Below are 17,745 nucleotides of genomic sequence, written 5' to 3'. Positions count from 1 at the left end.
AATATAGGTCCAATCAGACTTCTTGAGATACTAGATCCAGCGACCGACTGAAACTCATGTTATTGTTTGGGCTGATCTTGAACAGACTCTAAGAGCAACACAGACCTCAGTCTGTTACCAACTTAGACACCAGATGATTTGGAGTTGTGGATACCAAGCCAAGAGCGTAATGTCCACACTTGTATTGAGTGGCTCAATAGAAGCAGAACTCCTCAAAGGCCCAATGCCACTCTGTGAAGCCAGAAAATCTATGAGAGCAACAGGTCACATGAGTCATCTATCAGGCCAGAATCCATTTTTCTCTCTTATATAGATATATCTGACAGTCTCTCTCTGGTCTGGCCTCCCTACATCATCCCTCATACTGTTTACTCCTGACATGGCTTTCTCCAGATCTCCTTTATCATCCTACCCCCTTGCCCATCCCTTCTTCCTAGTCAATATCTCACTATTTTATCACTTTGATTCCACTTACAGTATTTCTCCTCTCCCCCCAACTCATCTTTCTCGACTTCCTCGAAAATAATATTCCAAAAATCATTCTTCTTTCCTTTCATGTCCCGAAATAGACATCAAAGTCAGGCGGCAGATTTTCAATTCAGAATCAAATCCCCAGTCTAAATGTAGCTACCTCCTCTAATTTATTTCTTTCTCTCTGTCCTCTCTCCAGGCTGCGGGCTGGAGTTCCTGCTGGTTCTCTGTGGTCTGGAGCTTTCCTGGTCCTGCCCACACCACTGTATCTGCTACACCGCGCCCAGTACTGTCAGCTGCCAGGCACACAACTTTCTGTCCGTCCCCGAAGGCATTCCCCCGCACAGCGAGCGCATCTTCCTGCAGAACAACAAGATCCACCGGCTGCTGCAGGGCCATTTCAGCCCCACCACGGTCACACTGTGGATCTACTCCAACAACATCACCTACATCGAGCCCTCCACATTCCACGGCTTCGCCCAGCTGGAGGAGCTGGACCTGGGGGACAACCGTCACCTGCGTTCCCTGGCTGCAGACACCTTCCATGGGCTGGGCCGGCTCCATGCTCTGCACCTGTACCGCTGTGGGCTCAGTGCGCTGCCCAGTAACATCTTCCAGGGGCTACGCAACCTGCAGTATCTCTACCTACAGGTACATTGGCCACTGGGGCTCTATGACACTTTTAGTCAAACAAAACAATGCTGCATTTTACATTTGAAAATACAATATAGAGTTCCAGTCAAAAGTATGGACACACCTACTGATTCGAGGGTTTTTCTTTATTTTTAATATTTTCTACATTGTAGAATAATAGTGAAGACATCACAACTATGAAATAACACATGGAATCATGTTGTAACCAAAAAAGTGTTAAACAGATTCTTCAAAGTAGCCACCCTTTGCCTTGATGACAGCTTTGCACACTCTTGGCATTCTCTCAACCAGCTTCATGAGGTAGTCACCTGGAATGCATTTCAATTAACAGGTGTGCCTTGTTAAAAGTTAATTTGTGGAATTTCTTTCCTTCTTAATACATTTGTGCCAATCAGTTGTGTTGTGACAAGGCAGGGGTGGGATACAGAAGTTAGCCCGATTTGGTAAAATACCAAGTCCATATGATGGCTAAACAGCTCAAATAAGCAAAGAGAAACAACAGTCCATCATTACATTAAGACATGAAGGTCAGTCAATCCTGAAAATGTCAATAACTTTGTGCGCAAAATAATTCAAGAACAAGTGCTCAAAAAACAGCAATATGATGAAACTGTCTCTCATGAGGACCCCCTCAGGAAAGGAAGTTACCTCTGCTGCAGAGGATAAATTCATTAGAGTTAACTGCCTCAGAAGTTGCAGCCCAAATTAATTCAAGTAACAGACACATCTCAACTGTTTAGAGGAGACTGCGTGAATCAGGTCTTCATGGTCGAAGGACGCCAATAAGAAGAAGAGACTTGCTTTGGCCAATAAACATGAGCAATGGACATTAGACCGGTGGAAATCTGTTCTTTGGTCGGATGAGTCCAAATTTGAGATTTTTGGTTCCAACCGCCGTGCCGTTGTGAGACGCAGAGTAGGTGAACGGATGATCTCCGCATGTGTGGTTCCCACAGGAGGAGGTGTGATGTGTGGGGGTGCTTTGATGGTGACACTGTCTGTGATTTATTTAGAATTCAAGGCACACTTAACCAGCATGGCTACCACAGCTTTCTGCAGCAATACGCCATCCCATCTGGTTTGCACTTAGTGGGACTATGATTTGTTTTCCAACAGGCCAATGACCCAAAACAGACCTCCAGGCTGTGTAAGGGCTATTTGACCAAAGAGAGTGATTGAGTGCCGCATCAGATGACCTGGCCTCCACAATCACCCGACCTCAACCCAATTGAGATGGGATGAGTTGGACTGCAGAGTGAAGGAAAATCAGTCAACAAGTGCTCAGCATATGTGGGAACTCCTTCAAGACTGTTGGAACGGTTTCCAGATTAAGCTGTTTGAGAGAATGCCAAGAGTGTGCGAAGCTGTCATCAATGCAAAGGGGGTATATTTAGATTTGTTTAACACTTTTTTGGTTACTACATGATTCCACATGTGTTATTTCATAGTTTTGATGTCTTCACTATTGTTCTACAATGTAGAAAATAGTCCAAATAAAGAAAAACCCTTGAATGAGTAGGTGAGTCCAAACTTTTGACTGGTACTGTATATACCCAGAGCTGTTAAGCTTTAGTTTCTCTGTCCTACTTTATAGTAGCCACATACCTTATAACCAAACAACATGTTGGTAGGTACAGTGTTACAGAGTACCGTAGGTGTATAACCTCTCCATTTTGCTGTGTTTGGCTGTTCTCAGGATAATCACCTGGAGTTCCTGCAGGATGATATCTTTGTGGACCTCCACAACCTGAGCCACCTGTTCCTGCATGGGAACCGTCTGTGGTCGCTGCACCAGAACACCTTCCGGGGGCTGGGGGCCCTGGACCGCCTGCTGCTGCACCACAACCAGCTGCAGTGGGTGGACCGCCTGGCCTTCCACGACCTGCGTCGCCTCACCACCCTCTACCTGTTCAACAACTCACTGACCGAGCTGTCTGGAGACTGCCTGGCACTGCTGCCTGCCCTGGAGTACCTGCGCCTCAACGACAACCCCTGGGAGTGTGACTGCAAGGCCCTGTCGCTGTGGGACTGGCTCAAACGCTTCAGAGGCTCTACTTCGTCCGTAGGCTGTCAGGCCCCGGCCGAGGTGGCTGGGAAGGACCTCAAGCAGCTCCGCAAGGAGGACTTCCCCAACTGCTCTGGCTCTGAGTCCCTGCACCAGAGCAAGACCTGGGCCGGGACTGAAAAGGTGTCTCTGAAGAAGGAGCCACACCCGGTGCCACCTCCTCACTCCCACCCCCACCGTCCTCACCACAACGAGTCACCACACTATCCCTCGCCACCCTCGCCTCTGCCCCATCCACCCCCGTCCATAAGCGGGGAGGGCACAGCATCAGAGGGACAACCTGGGGTGGCGCCCCCTCAGAGGCCAGGCCGCGCTCGGAACTGCACCCGCCAGCGCGTCAGGGGAGGCAAGGGGAAAGGGCAGAATGAGGTGCATACCTTAAAGGAGATAGCCGATAAGGAGTATTCCTCGCCCGATTTTGAAGGGGGCAAATATGACCACACGTCCCCGGATGGCACGGTCACTCGGAGGAAGCATAAGTGCCCTCCCCGGACCACTGTTCGCCCCCCTAGTGGGGTGCAACAAGCCACCAATAGGGCCACGTTCTCCCAGCCCTTAATACATCTCAATGCCATAATGGGAGCTTTGTTGCCCATGACCATTGCCCATATTCTCCGCTGACCTAGAGGGAGGGATAGATACTGGCTAAACGACAACATTGCAGTCCTTAGACCTGCTCTAGCTCCTGCACAACAAGGTCTGTGTGTGTGTGTACTTTGTGTGTGTGGTTGTGTGTGTAAAACATTGTGTAGGGAGCTGTTTAGACTGAAATAGACTTTCAAACATCAACATCAAATGTGGGATGGGGATGTGTGAGGGACGGGGATGTGTGAGGGACGGGGATGTGTGAGGGACGGGGATGTGTGAGGGACGGGGAGTGAGGAAAGACGAAAGGAAAACACAGAACACGCTTGCACTGCCACTGTTGCCATTATGTTCTCATTTCCTGTTGTCATTTCCTGTTGTCATTTCCTGTTGTCATTTCCTGTTGTCATTTCCGACTCTGCTGAAGCACAGATAACGAAACTTTTTTGGGGAAAAAAAGAGATGGTGAAATGCAGCAATTTAGCTATGAGACAGATAGTCTCTAAGGCAAACGTGTTGAAGCCAGCTTTTAATTATCAGTTCACAGTTTGTAAATCCTTATTGAGGGGTGAAACAGAAAACAGATGACGTGGTGAAAGAAACCATCACAGAGAAGTCTAGCCCAATCTTGTGTTTCATATTATTTGCCAAATGTTTTTTATTACATTAATTGCCAATAGCTGCTGCATAGAATTGGGCCACCGAGGAATTCGAGGGTATTGCTCATCAATAGAGATAAGCAGGAAGCTGCCCGGTCATAAATCATAATTCCATATCAGAACAGGAATGTGCAACGCTCACTTCTTAGCAGAAGTAATGGAAAAGTACAGAAACAGCACTGCAAAGAGCAGCACACACACAGACCAGTCAGCTCCAGCTCCAGTATGATAACTAGGTCACTTCTGCTCCATGCTCAGGTAACATTGACCCCGAGCTACATATCTAGGTATACATCTTCTGCCTACTTTACAGTACTTCTACAATATTTACATTCTGCTTTATTCATTCCTGCTTCTAAATGTCCTGCCTTTCTACCTGCTCCAGGTCATTTTCTACATGTGCTACTACATATTAAGCTAATATACCCAAGCTGCTAATTATCTGTATGGAGGTGAGTGGGACTGTGGTCCACTCCCATCTCCTTCAAAACCAGTGTGTCCCCCCACGAGAAGGAAGCTGTGAATATTGATGGATCTGTCTATTTCTTGTCTCAAAATGTTGTTTGTTTGATTTTGCCAAGACGTAAAGAGGACCTAGAGATGGAGCCCTATACAGGGTACAGAGCCTTAGGGGTTAAGGGTCAGATTGGCTATTCTCAGTTTCCCAGTGAGGCTTTGGGCTTCGCTGAACAGAACACTCTTCAGTGTGGGCATCCCCTCCTCATTGAGAACGTGAGGAACATTTATATTGTCCTAATCATTGGACATCAAAGGAAAACAACTGCCCAACAAGACTAGAGAAAAAACTAAAACAATATGTGTACCTTAAATGACTTCTGTAATGAATAAAATATTATAAAAGGGGAAAAAATGATTCAATCGAGCATGGCAAAACGTGGACCGCTCTCTTGGAAATAATGGAACTGCTAAAATGCCTCTCTACATTGACTGCTGTTCTTTCAATGGATGTGGGGAACCAAGAGAAAGACAATCACTTCTAAAGTAGCAGGGGTTTAACAGGACCATGGATAGACAAACGGACAGACAGACTACTGCTGGACTACTATCCCCCTGGACTACAGGAGCTTTTTTGCCTCCGGAAAATACAACAATAAGTTGACGATGTTTGTAATAATAATGATGTTAACTGTACCATTAACAATGACAAGAGGACTAACTAACTGCAGTTCTAATATTAACCATTTATTATGAGAATAACAATATTAATGACGTCATCCACAATGAAAACAGGGTTTCTGCTCCCCTGATGAGGGGACAATCTTTCTTTAAATTCATTAACAATTTCATTTTTTTTGGTTTGCTAAAAGGAACATTTTTATTTCCTTTTTTTTGTTACATCCTGTCTAACTCTTTATCGGATAAAAATGCACAATTCAGTTCCCCCCTACTGTTCCCCATCTATCTCCTGTCTTTGCCATGATTGAAGGGTTCAATAAGTCGTTATCAAAGAACAACAGTACAAAATGTTTATAAAGATATTAAAATCTATATCTTCTTATGTTAAAGATGACTGTTTGACTGTGTTTATTTAGTATTCAGACACGGGCTTCCACAAGGCTGTGCAGTAGGCCCTGGAGAAGCTGGGAGTCAGGCTGAATCCTCCCTGGTCTTTCTCTTTATTAGGAATTTAAAGCTGAAATTGCCTCTGTCAGCATGTTTGTCTCTTTCCTCCCTGTTTCCCACTCAGTATGTGCACTACTTTTCAATCTGTCTCCCCTCATCAGACACTGCTGGCTAAACTGGCTGCTTTCTACAAATAGAGACATCTCCCTGGCTCAACGCTTGGCTTGTATACATATGCAACACACACATCAATAATAAATAGATTTTATTTTAGAGAAATTGACCAAAGAAAGCAGGCCAAAACTATTACAGTAATTGTCATCTATTGACCAAAAACACAAAAATAATCACACAGACTACTGGTCTACATGCAGACAGAGTTCTGTACAGAGTCAGTGAAATGCATAGCTCGGTGTGATACACTGCAGTTCAATAAATCATTTAGAAGGCATTAAGGGTATTTATGAGTGTCACCGTGAATCTGTAGATATTCAGGGTTATTATTATTATTCATGGAACGTTAGAACATAAATTCTATTTCCTCTTCTCTACCCCTCACCATGATGGAAATTGATCCACAAGTAAGAGTGCAATTTCGTATATATATATATTTTTTTTTAAATATTCTGTTAAACGAAAAAGGGGGGCGGGGAACATAGTTTTATGCATCGTTGAGGATGGCTGCGGAATGACATTAAAATGAATGAGTAGCTCTGGCATCTATTAGCATTGGGCTCTAGCGCCATCAAGCCCCTCTCTCCTGTCCTTTCTCTCTCTCACCCTCTCCGTCCTCTCTGTCTCTCCTGTCCTCTCTCTCTGCCTCACACACATATCTCTCTCTACTAACATAACTAGACATCAATACTATAAGTGCATAAGATGGACAGTCGTTGAGCTCTCCAGCCACGCAGGCTGTAGTTCTGCAAGCCCACCAAGCCCCGCGGCAATGGCTGCATGAGACAGACAGGTGAATGTGTTACGGAGAGAATGTGTTCTTCTGATGCTCTCTTCTTGTTTTTGGCATATACTGTATCATCAATATTATTCCATAATATACACTCTACAGAGCTATACTGTGAATTTGATTTGGAGGCTTGGTTATAATATCACCTTTACCACATATACAGTAGTCACTGTGTGGAACTTGATATTTCTTCCCGCAGTTGAAGCCATTCACTATAAACTCAACTCCACTTAGCAATCCCTCTCAGTAAAGGCATCATGGAGCGATAAGGGTGTACAGAGAATAAACCCATGCTGACAAACGATACCACCATTTCCTTAACAGCATCATTGCAAGTCGTCCCGACTCATTAGGAAATGACACTGACAATTAAGCACTTTACAGCTACACAAGGCATTCCATATTACTGCTCGCTTCACTAGGGCAATCATTGTTTACACATTTAGGAGCAATCTCAGAGAGCCAGACACAACACCCCATTAACCAATCACACTCATCTAAATCTGCTGCTCCCCTAGAAACAAGGTTTGTCTGATATGTAGCCTATGCAAAAGTAGGCTATACAGGAAAAATGGGGGCCATAACCAATGTTAAATGACTCACCTTGAGGTAGCTTCGGGTGGGTAGTTTTATATTATTAATTTTTTTCTCAACTTTGGGATAAATTAGTATTTCACTCACAGAAACTGTCATCTGACTTGACCCACTTATTTGTGAGGTACTTCAAAGGCGGGAGCTTAATTGTAATTGTCTTGTTGTGGTTGAATCCAAGAGTGCGCAGCATAGTCAGAACCAACATAGTTCTATTGGGAAAATCCTCCGTGTAAAGCAGGTAGGTCACCAGTTTAAACATATCTCACAGAAGCTTGAGCCAAAACATGTGTCAAACATTTGAATACGTGATGAACCAATGATGAGTGAACTGAGCAAATGAGAGAGAGAGAGAGATAGAGACAGAGGAAGAGAAAGGCAACATAAGAGTGTGAGTTGATATGACATGGGGATGGATTGAGGGAGTGGAGGAAATAAAAAGAGAGGAGACAACAGATGGTAGAGCCGAGAGACAGAGGAGAGAGGGCTTGAGGGAGCGTAAGAGGGCAAAAAACGACAGAGGGAACAGCCGGGCGAGAAAAGAAGGGATGATTGAGGCCATGACAACATGCATGGAGGAGAGATACACGAGACAGGAAGGGGTAAATGAGAGAGGGGGTGTGTGTTGGCTACAAGTTCACAACAGAGGATGAGCTTAATATTGGGGGTCTATTAATACGTAAGCTATACATATACTGAGTGTACAAAACATTAAGAACGCCTGAGCTGTCCTTTGGTTGGTGGACCATTTTTTATACACACTTCCTGACACAAACCGGTACACCTGGCACCTACTACCATACCCCGTACAAATGCACTTCAATCTTTTGTCTTGCCCACTCACCCTCTAAATGGAACACATACACAATCCATGTCTCATTGGTCTCAAGGCTTAAAAACACTGACTGAAGTGGATTTAGCAAGTGACATCAATAAGGGATCATAGCTTTCACCTGGATTCACCTTGTCAGTCTATGTTATGGAAAGAGTAGACTTTCATAAAGTTTTGTACATTCAGTGTACATGGCACCACAACAATCTTCATTATACACAACATATACACACTCCCAAAGCACAGTGAGAGATGTGCTTGTTGATCCATCTCATAGCCTGAGAATATAGTGCCTTCAGAAAGTATTCATATCCCTTGACTTATTGCACATTTTGTTGTTTTACAGCCTGAATTCAAAATGGATGAAATCAATTTTTATTTCTCACCCATCAACACACAACAGCCCATAATGACAAACTGAAAACTTGTTTTTAGAAATTTTCAAACATTTATTGGACATGAAATACAGAAAAATCTAATTGACATAAGTATTCACACCCCTGAATCAATACATGTTAGAATCACATGGCTGTGATTACAGCTGTGAGTGTTTCTGGGTAAATCTCTAAGAGCTTTGCACACCTGGATTATACAATATTTGCCCATTATTATTCTCAGAATTCTTCAAGCTCTGTCAAATTGGTTGATCATTGCTAGACAACCAATTTCTTGACATAGATTTTCAAGTAGATTTAAGTCAAAACTGTAACTCGGCCACTCAGGAACATTCACTGTCTTCTTATCGGAAGCTTTGCAGCCCTACATACGATAAAATAAGTGGAATGCAACAAATATATATTATTATTATAGTGTATGATGACGATCTGTGTCTGTTGCATAGCGTTTAATTGACTCTCTGTCACCGTTGTGTGGGTTTAATTAAAAGCAGGCATTTATAAAATGCATAAAGAGAGTGAGAAAGAGAGGGAGCTGAGAGGGGAAGATTATCACAGGGGGACATGATAATTAACAGAAGAAGCATTACACAAACCAAACACTACCTGCTAGCTCTAGCTACCTCCCCCTACCTCTCTCCCTCTCTCCTCTCACTCTCTCAGAGTCCCTGTCTCCCCAATCAATCACAAAGCTAATGTCACCTATTTCTGCATAAGTTCCTTTCTTTCCTCAGCCCTTTTATTTGATTTATTTAGCCTGAGAATCCCTGAAGGACTGTACCTCCACCAGCTCTCTCCATGCTAACCAGGCGGCATACTAAAACGCTAGGACATAGCTAGCCCAAGGCCACATCACCACCTGCAGGGAGAGGAAGCACTTCTGTTGTTTGACCTTAACTTAGGTCTGCTGCATAGGTGAAAAGAATAAGCTTAACCTGGCTGTCTATTACCATGATCAGTGATTGGTAGAAAAGCTTATTTGTAATATTCTGAGAGGATGGAGTTATGTGATAAATCAGATTTCCCCTTCCTAAAATGGACGACAGTTAAAGTGCACCTTGCCGTTTACGTTGGCTGGAATGTGATTTACAAAGGGACTGTTTTACAGAGGGACTATTACTGTTTCTTAAAGGACCAATCCACAGCTGAAACAATAACAAAGTGGGCATCCCACCACTGTTTTGGCAAAAGGCTGAGGGATGGGACTGGAGAAATGTAACTACTCAAATTCATAGATATCCATGATATCAAAATTATATTTGTAACCATTATTTTGAGGCTATACAGTGTTTGTTTACATGTATGTTGTTTACAGAAATTGGAGTATAACAAGCTTATATTTTGGCTTCTATAGTAGTACGACAGTTGAACTTAGCTCACAAGGTAAAGTTAATTATTTTCTTCAAGAGTCAATGGGCATATATCACTAAGTCCAAAAATGAATGTAGCAATTGCGGATTGCCCCTTTAAAGACGACAACATCTCCCTCTACCCACTCCTGGACATCCAGGCCCATTGAAGCAGTCTCACATCTGCTCTGCTGCTAATCAATGGCGGCAATTAACACATACGATCAATTTGAGAGTGGTGGAAGAAAACAGCAGTCCTTTCTGTGACTGTAAAGCCCTGGGGCCCATCACTCTTCTGAGGTGCAGGACCCAGACAAGGGGCTAATGACACACAAAGCACTTTCTCCACTCCGATGAATCACCCTACACCCAGACCTGACAGACAGACAACACACACCTCTTCTCCACAAGCAACACCATGTTGCTTTCCCTGCCTTTAATCACACACCTCCCAGTCTTGCACTTCACATACAGTCCTGTTGTATCCGTGGCCATCTTTTTTTCTACAGAACAGCTACAATACAAATGTAACAGAACCTTGAATATGGCCAGGTTGTCAGAACATGAAATGAAAAGAGAGATCGGCATACTGTGTACTCCACATTACCACTTAAGATGACAATGTTTCAATCCAGATGATTTTAGTCAGGTCAAACCAAATACAAGTACTTGTCTTCAGTACACCAAAGCCCTGCTCTCAGAGAAGCACAGCAACATGACAATATTTTCATGGTTATTCTCAGTGGCAACCCGTCAATCTTTTTGGGGGATGGGGTTGCCTGTTTTGCTTGTTATTTGGCATTAATACGTGTTATATATCAGTTTGCAAATAAATCCTTTTTTGCTTTCTTAAGGCAGCTCAAAATGCAGATGTTTCAGCCTAGCTCAGTGCTTTCTGTGGTGGTGGGGCAGCCAGCAGAAAATACGGAACGTACGGGTTGGTAATGTCCTCTAGTTGTGCTGTGATTGGCTCAGTGTTCTGTCACTCATGGGGACACTACATCACCGCCAAATCTAAGGGTAGAGCTTGAAAATTCAAGCCCCTTGGGTGCTGCCATATAGTTACATTAGAAGTGCCCATCCAAGAAGGCTAAAGGTCATTGGCCACAGATAAAATGACGTCAAATCACGTTATATCTACAGTAGCTTTGATTGGACTCATACTTTCAAAATCTTAGCTAGCAGTCATCATCATGAATCAAGTCGACAATCTACTGGCAAATCCTTTCTAATCCTTGTCATATGGAGAAAAATAATGAAGAGAAATTATAAAACGTATTGGTGCTCATCGGCCATTGGACATAAACATTACACAACAAGTTGGAAATTGCAAATTCAACAATGAGTGGTTTGGAAAGAATCCATGGCTAACTGCAAGCATTGCAAAGCAATCATTAGCCTGTTATTCAGTGGAGTAGCAGTGTGGTCCCAAGTCTGGGTTTAATGGTCTCTTTTCCAAGCTGAAAATGATAAACATTGGCCATGCTGTCAATCCAGAATGATTTCTGCCGCGCTCAAAACAACTTAACTCGGAACTGAGAAATCTGACTTCAGTGAGTTCAAGACATTTGGGAGCTCCGACTGGGAGAATACTTTTTGAACGGCCATCCAATTCGGAAATGTAAGTTGGGAACTTGGGCCTCTTTTTAGAACTATGACCTGATGTCTTGAAAGCTCCATAAATCCAAAGAATGCCAGACTTTGATGACAAAGTTTTTAATTTTTTATTTATTTTATTTGTTTTAATATTTTTATTTATTTATTTTTACCCCTTTTTCTCCCCAATTTCATGGTATCCAATTGTTTACCTCCTATCTTGTCTCATCTCTACAACTCCCGTACGGGCTCGGGAGAGACAAAGGTTGAAAGTCATGCGTCGTCCGATACACAACCCAACCAAGCCGCACTGCTTCTTAATACAGCGCCATCCATCCCGGAAGCCAACCGCATCAATGTGTCGGAGGAAACACAGTGCACCTGGCAACCTTGGTTAGTGCGCACTGCGCCCGGCCCGCCACAGGAGTCGCTGGTGCGCGATGAGACAAGGATTTCCCTACCGGCCAAACCCTCCCTAACCCGGACGACGCTAGGCCAATTGTGCGTCGCCCCACGGACCGGTTACGGTCACGGCTGGTTACAACAGAGCCTGGGCGCGAGTCTCTGGTGGCACAGCTGGCGCTGCAGTACAGCTCCCTTAACCACTGCGCCACCCGGGAGGCCCTGATGACAAAGTTTGATGACAAAATTCCCCCACAAAGGACCGCTGCGCCTCCTTCCTGTTCAAGTGAGCACAACACAACCAGGTGAGTCCAAAAATATATTGTATGCTGCTGCATAAATGATGTAATATGCCAGGGAGATATGTAATACTACATGTATGTGGTGTAGTAAGCTGTTAGTAGCCTATGTGCCTTACACTAATAATTTGGTCTATTTTCCCCTCTTAATTTTGCTTACTGTTCTGACATGGTGGTGCACATTTAGCCTATATCCTGTTTTAGAGAAATGTAATCCTTGAATATTGTAAGAGCTTTCATTTTCTGCTTACATGCCCCCTTCATTTATCCTACAGTTCTGACCTTGTGTACAGGCAGAACAATGTAAGAACGGCCCATGTTCTAAATTCTGTCCCTGTACATTTCAAAAGTGCTGAACAAATAGTTATATTGACTACGTCCATCGTTGCTTGCTCTTTAATGTCTTAATCGAAATTACAGTTGGCCTCTTATTTGCTTATTTGCTGCCATAGTTTGTACATCTCAATTGTCAGCAGAAACCACATTTGTTTAAGCAAGAGCCATATCAACTATGTTTTTTTAAAAGGCAGTAAATGAGGTTGAATGAACTGTTTCGCTGACAGACTAGGCTTCGCTGATAGCCAGGTGTAGCAGTAGTAAGATGTTGGGACTCTTCATGTAGGCCCTAACAGTTTGTGGGCACCATTTGTCACAGTTATAGTGCAATTAATGTATTGTTTAGTGTTGTGTTGTGTAGTGGCTTTTCTGGCATCCCCCAACTATTTATTTTTTTGCCCCACCAAGATTGACATGCTAAATTCACCACTGGTTATTCTATCTATCACCTGAGCAGAGGCCTTCCTTCTTCAGTGCAGTGTATTTTTCCTCTCCTCTGAGGTGCTGCTGTGAAACTCTGGCCCCAGATCCATATTTAATCATGCCCAGGCAGGCAGGCAGGCAGGCAGACAGACATAGTTACTGGGGGTCATGGAGAGAAAGGAACCTGGTGATCCTACAAATGATTTCCCCCACTCACCTCGAGGCAAGTCAGCGACAGCCACCAAGCCCACGTAATCCTCAGGCTCCGAGGGGTGGGGAGGACTTACTACACAGGAGCTTCCTGGGATACAACCCAAATCGCACCCTATTCCCTGTATAATGCACTACTTTTGACAAAAGCCAATAGGGCTCTAGTCAAAAGTAGTGCATTATATAGGGGATAGGATGCCATTTGGGACTCACACCTGGATTCAATATAATGTGTTGTGGAGAGCACGGAACATTGTCACTGTTTGAAATGCAATGAGCTGCAGCCTGAGTTACAGCTGATGTGTGTAATTACTGGGCTAGCAGGTAGTGTCTAATTATCCCTCCATACACTCCCCGTCTCCATACACTTCAACAACAGCCGCCGGTCTTCAACGTTTCCCCAATCAATACCCTGATGCTGCATGCTTATCATCGACCAGCTGCAATCAAATCGAATTTGTAAATAGAAAATGATTTGTTGCTCTAGTATTTATTTATATATACGGCCGAATGGTCTTAGGAAAACAACATGAAAACATCATATTGATATTCAAACATGGTATTTTTTAAGGATATCTCATTGACAAGAGGAAGTAAACTGATGTGTATTTGCATGCAACACTTCTTTCCATCTATGTCTTTCTGGGGACTGAGTTGTGTGGGAGAACCTTCATCTCTCTGAAGAATAAGACTGTCTCGACCTCCTGCTGATCTTTCTGTGCTGCTGCCGATGCAGAAAGTTACATCACAACAACAATAGGAAGAGAGGAGACACGTGAGGATCCCATCTCCCTCCACCTCCTCCTTCCCTCTCTCCCACTCAGTGGGAGACTGAAGGCCCTCTGAGGTTGAGTTCACACTGCCTTCACTCCCTCTCTCTATGTTTCTGCCCTGCAGCACCAGTAGCACACGGATAAACACACCCACACTGGCACACAGCACAGCAGCACACTAAAATCACACACGCTAAAACATGCACGTACAAACACATAGTTTACATTTGGGGTATTTCACCTCTGTATATTTGAGACACACACATACACACACAGTGCACTACGCACGCACGCACACACGCACACCCCCACACACAGTGCCTGGTTGGCATATCCAAACACGCCCAATAACACACACAGAGTCTGTTTTCATGGCTTAAGACCAATTCTGCAGTTTAGATTTGCAAATTGGGATAGTGGGGAACAGTTGGGGAGGAAGGAGGAAAAAACATGGCTCAAGAGTAAACAGCATTAACAAAAATAATGACTTCCCAAAAATAATTGGTCATGAGCAAATTCTTCATCATAGCCAATTCCACTAGACAATACATATAACATTCCCCCTTGCTCCGCTTTGTTTATATACTGTTGTATCCTGTGACTACATAATTAATATCACCACAGGTAGGTAAATAAAAGGTTCCATAGGAATCCATTTAGCAGTCATGGAAAGTGAATAATGGTCCAAAATGGCTATTCTCTTGCCAGTATTCTACAGGGCATGTATAAATAATTAGCATTGCAAGGTCATGACAGCTACTGGCACGAGAACACACATGCACACACGTACACACACATAGAGGAACAGCTGGAGTTATGGGGAAACAGAGAGAGATCTCACTTAGGATATAGGAGAGCCAGTAGACCCAGGGAGGTTAAAGAGAGGAGCATGGCATTTTCCTCTGAGTGGCATAATGGTTTGCAACATGCTGTTCTAGAGAACAGATAATCCCAGCACTCTGCCCCAATGTCCTGCACATAGCCTCTCCTTGGATGGAGAATTCACACTCATTTGTTTGTCCTGTTGAAGGGCCAATGTGTTCCACGAAAGGAATAGGTTGTCCCTACAGAAGGAACAATAGCCTCATCTCACACAGGTACTGTAATAGACCATAGACCAACCTGGACTCAGGGGTAGACATAATATATTAAATGTAAACCTGTGACACTACTAGTATGATATGTTACGTTTTGTATAGTATGTATTCATTTGTGGATGTTCATAATCCATTTTGTATGATATGTTACGAATTTACAATAAGTATGATATGTTACAAATTCCAATTTGCTGTGGCTAACGTTAGCTAGGTGGCTAATGTTAGCTAGTCTAGGGGTTAGGTTAGGGTTAGGGTTAGGAGGTAGGGTTAGGGGAAGGGTTAGGGTTAGGAGGTAGGGTTAGGTTAGGGTTAGGGTTAGGAGGTAGGGTTAGGTTAGGGTTAGGGTTAGGAGGTAGGGTTAGGGGAAGGGTTAGGGTTAGGAGGTAGGGTTAGGGGAAGGGTTAGGCGGTAGGGTTAGGTTAGGGTTAGGGTTAGGAGGTAGGGTTAGGGGAAGGGTTAGGGTTAGAGGAAGGGTTAGGGTTAGGGGAAGGGTTAGGGGAAGGGTTAGGGTTAGGAGGTAGGGTTAGGGGAAGGGTTAGGGTTAGGGGAAGGGTTAGGGTTAGGAGGTAGGGTTAGGGGAAGGGTTAGGGGAAGGGTTAGGGTTAGGAGGTAGGGTTAGGGTTAGGAGGTAGGGTTAGGGGAAGGGTTAGGGTTAGGAAGTAGGGTTAGGGGAAGGGTTAGGGTTAGGAGGTAGGGTTAGGTTAGGGTTAGGGGAAGGGTTAGGGTTAGGGGAAGGGTTAGCTAACATTCTATGTAGTTGCAAAGTAGCTAAAAAGTAGTAAATCATTGCAAAGTTGCTAATTAGCTAAAATTGTCCGTGACAAACACAAAACCTTTGGGTTGCTAGACGTTCCTGTTATACCCTCACCCGTCCTCCACGACTAACCTCCCTCCTTTTGTTTTTGCCTCAAGTAACCTACTATTTTGTAACCATAACAAAACGTATCATCAGGGGTGAAAGTAGATTTCATTTCTTCCTGGTACGGGACCTCCTATGAGTGCATGCACTTGCCTAATCATAGAATTACATAGAATCCCTGTTAATTCAGTAGGATCTCTGTGGGCCTAGTCGTAAAGATTTGTCATTTAACTTTTACAATTTATTACCTTTTATTGTGGCACAAACACAACCAGTCATGATTTTTTAGGGATTATTATTATTAGGCTACCCGCGCCTGTTCATCCACTTGCAACATAATTCCATCGTTCATCTTTTACACAAAACACCAAAAAGTGTAATGACATTTAACGATCATCAATAGGCCAGAATGTATGCGTCCACTGCTGTCTGCGCGCATCTCAGTGTTCGCCATCTCTGCCTTGGCAAAATGTCTGTGTTTTTGTCGAACCACATCGCGTTTTGGAGCGCAGGCTATACTGCGCGTTTTCAAGTTAATTTGCACATTTTTCATGCCTCTGACATGCGGTAGTGATAAATAATGGTGTAAAAGCCTACAGTTTTCTAGATATTTTGTTTGAATTATTGTGATAGGCTCATGTTTTACTGGTACGGCGTACCCCCACTATTTGTTTTGCCGGGATGCCCCACCGGACTGTACCGCCTTCAGCCTCATTCACATTACCCATAAGCACTCGGTTAGCTGCACCGGATGTCATGCATTTCAATGGAGACGCCCACAACAGAGTGAAAACTCAATGCCCCCTTGTGGTTGAAGGTTCTGTTGCGAGACTGACACCGCATACTTTGACATTTTTCTAACTTTGAGTCATCTTCAGTCCAGCCAGAGTCCGTCGAAGAACAGGAAGTTACCTAAACAGAGAAGATTATGAAAATATGTGGTTTTCAGTGAAGGCTTTATGGGATAGCTAGAAGCTTGTCAACAATATTTGCACATTATTCTTTTGAATATTCTTCAAGCTCTGTTAAGTTGGTTGTTGATCATTGCTAGACAGCCATGTTCAAGTCTTGCTATATATTTTCAAGCCGATTTAAGTCAAAACTGTAACTAGGCCACTCAGGAACATTCAATGTCATTTTGGTAAGCAACTCTAGTGTATATTTGGCCTTCTGTTTAAGGTTCTTGTCCAGCTGAAAGGTGAATTTGTCTCCCAGTGTCACGTCCTGACCTTAGTTCCTTTTTTATGTCCCTATTTTGGTTTTGTCAGGGTGTGAGTTGGAGTGTGCATTCTATGTTTTTCATTCTATGTTTATTTCTGTGTGTTTGGCCTGGTATGGTTGCCAATCAGAGGCAGCTTGTCAATCGTTGTCTCTGATTGAGAACCATACTTAGGTAGCCTGTTCCCACCTGTGTTTGTGGGTAGTTGTTTCCTGTTTTTTTCACCTTACAGGACTGGTTTGTGTCATTCAGTGTTCAGTTTATTTAATTAAATTTACAATGACCACTTACCACGCTGCGTGTTGGTCCGATGACTCCTATTCCTCATCATCAGACGAAGAGGACAGCCGTTACACCCAGTGTCTGTTGGAAAGCAGACTGA

The 17,745-nt window shown here is 43.7% G+C and overlaps 1 protein-coding gene across 1 annotated transcript in view; it reads left to right on the top strand.

Moving 5' to 3' along the window:
- The window catches only part of LOC110507777 (reticulon-4 receptor-like 1), a 226,027-nt gene extending 220,067 nt beyond the window's left edge, over positions 1-5,960 (top strand). Inside the window, exons 2-3 of the mRNA XM_021588005.2 lie at positions 671-1,122; positions 2,822-5,960. Coding sequence (XP_021443680.1) covers positions 671-1,122; positions 2,822-3,811 — 1,442 coding nt within the window. The 3' untranslated portion in view covers positions 3,812-5,960. The remainder of the gene's footprint in view (positions 1-670; positions 1,123-2,821) is intronic.
- The last annotated feature ends 11,785 nt before the right edge of the window (positions 5,961-17,745 follow it).

This window comes from Oncorhynchus mykiss, chromosome 27 (genome assembly GCF_013265735.2).
Source record: "Oncorhynchus mykiss isolate Arlee chromosome 27, USDA_OmykA_1.1, whole genome shotgun sequence".
Classification (NCBI taxonomy): domain Eukaryota; kingdom Metazoa; phylum Chordata; class Actinopteri; order Salmoniformes; family Salmonidae; genus Oncorhynchus; species Oncorhynchus mykiss.
Note: the sequence above shows the minus strand (reverse complement) of the source record. Positions and strands in the feature narration are given on the sequence as shown.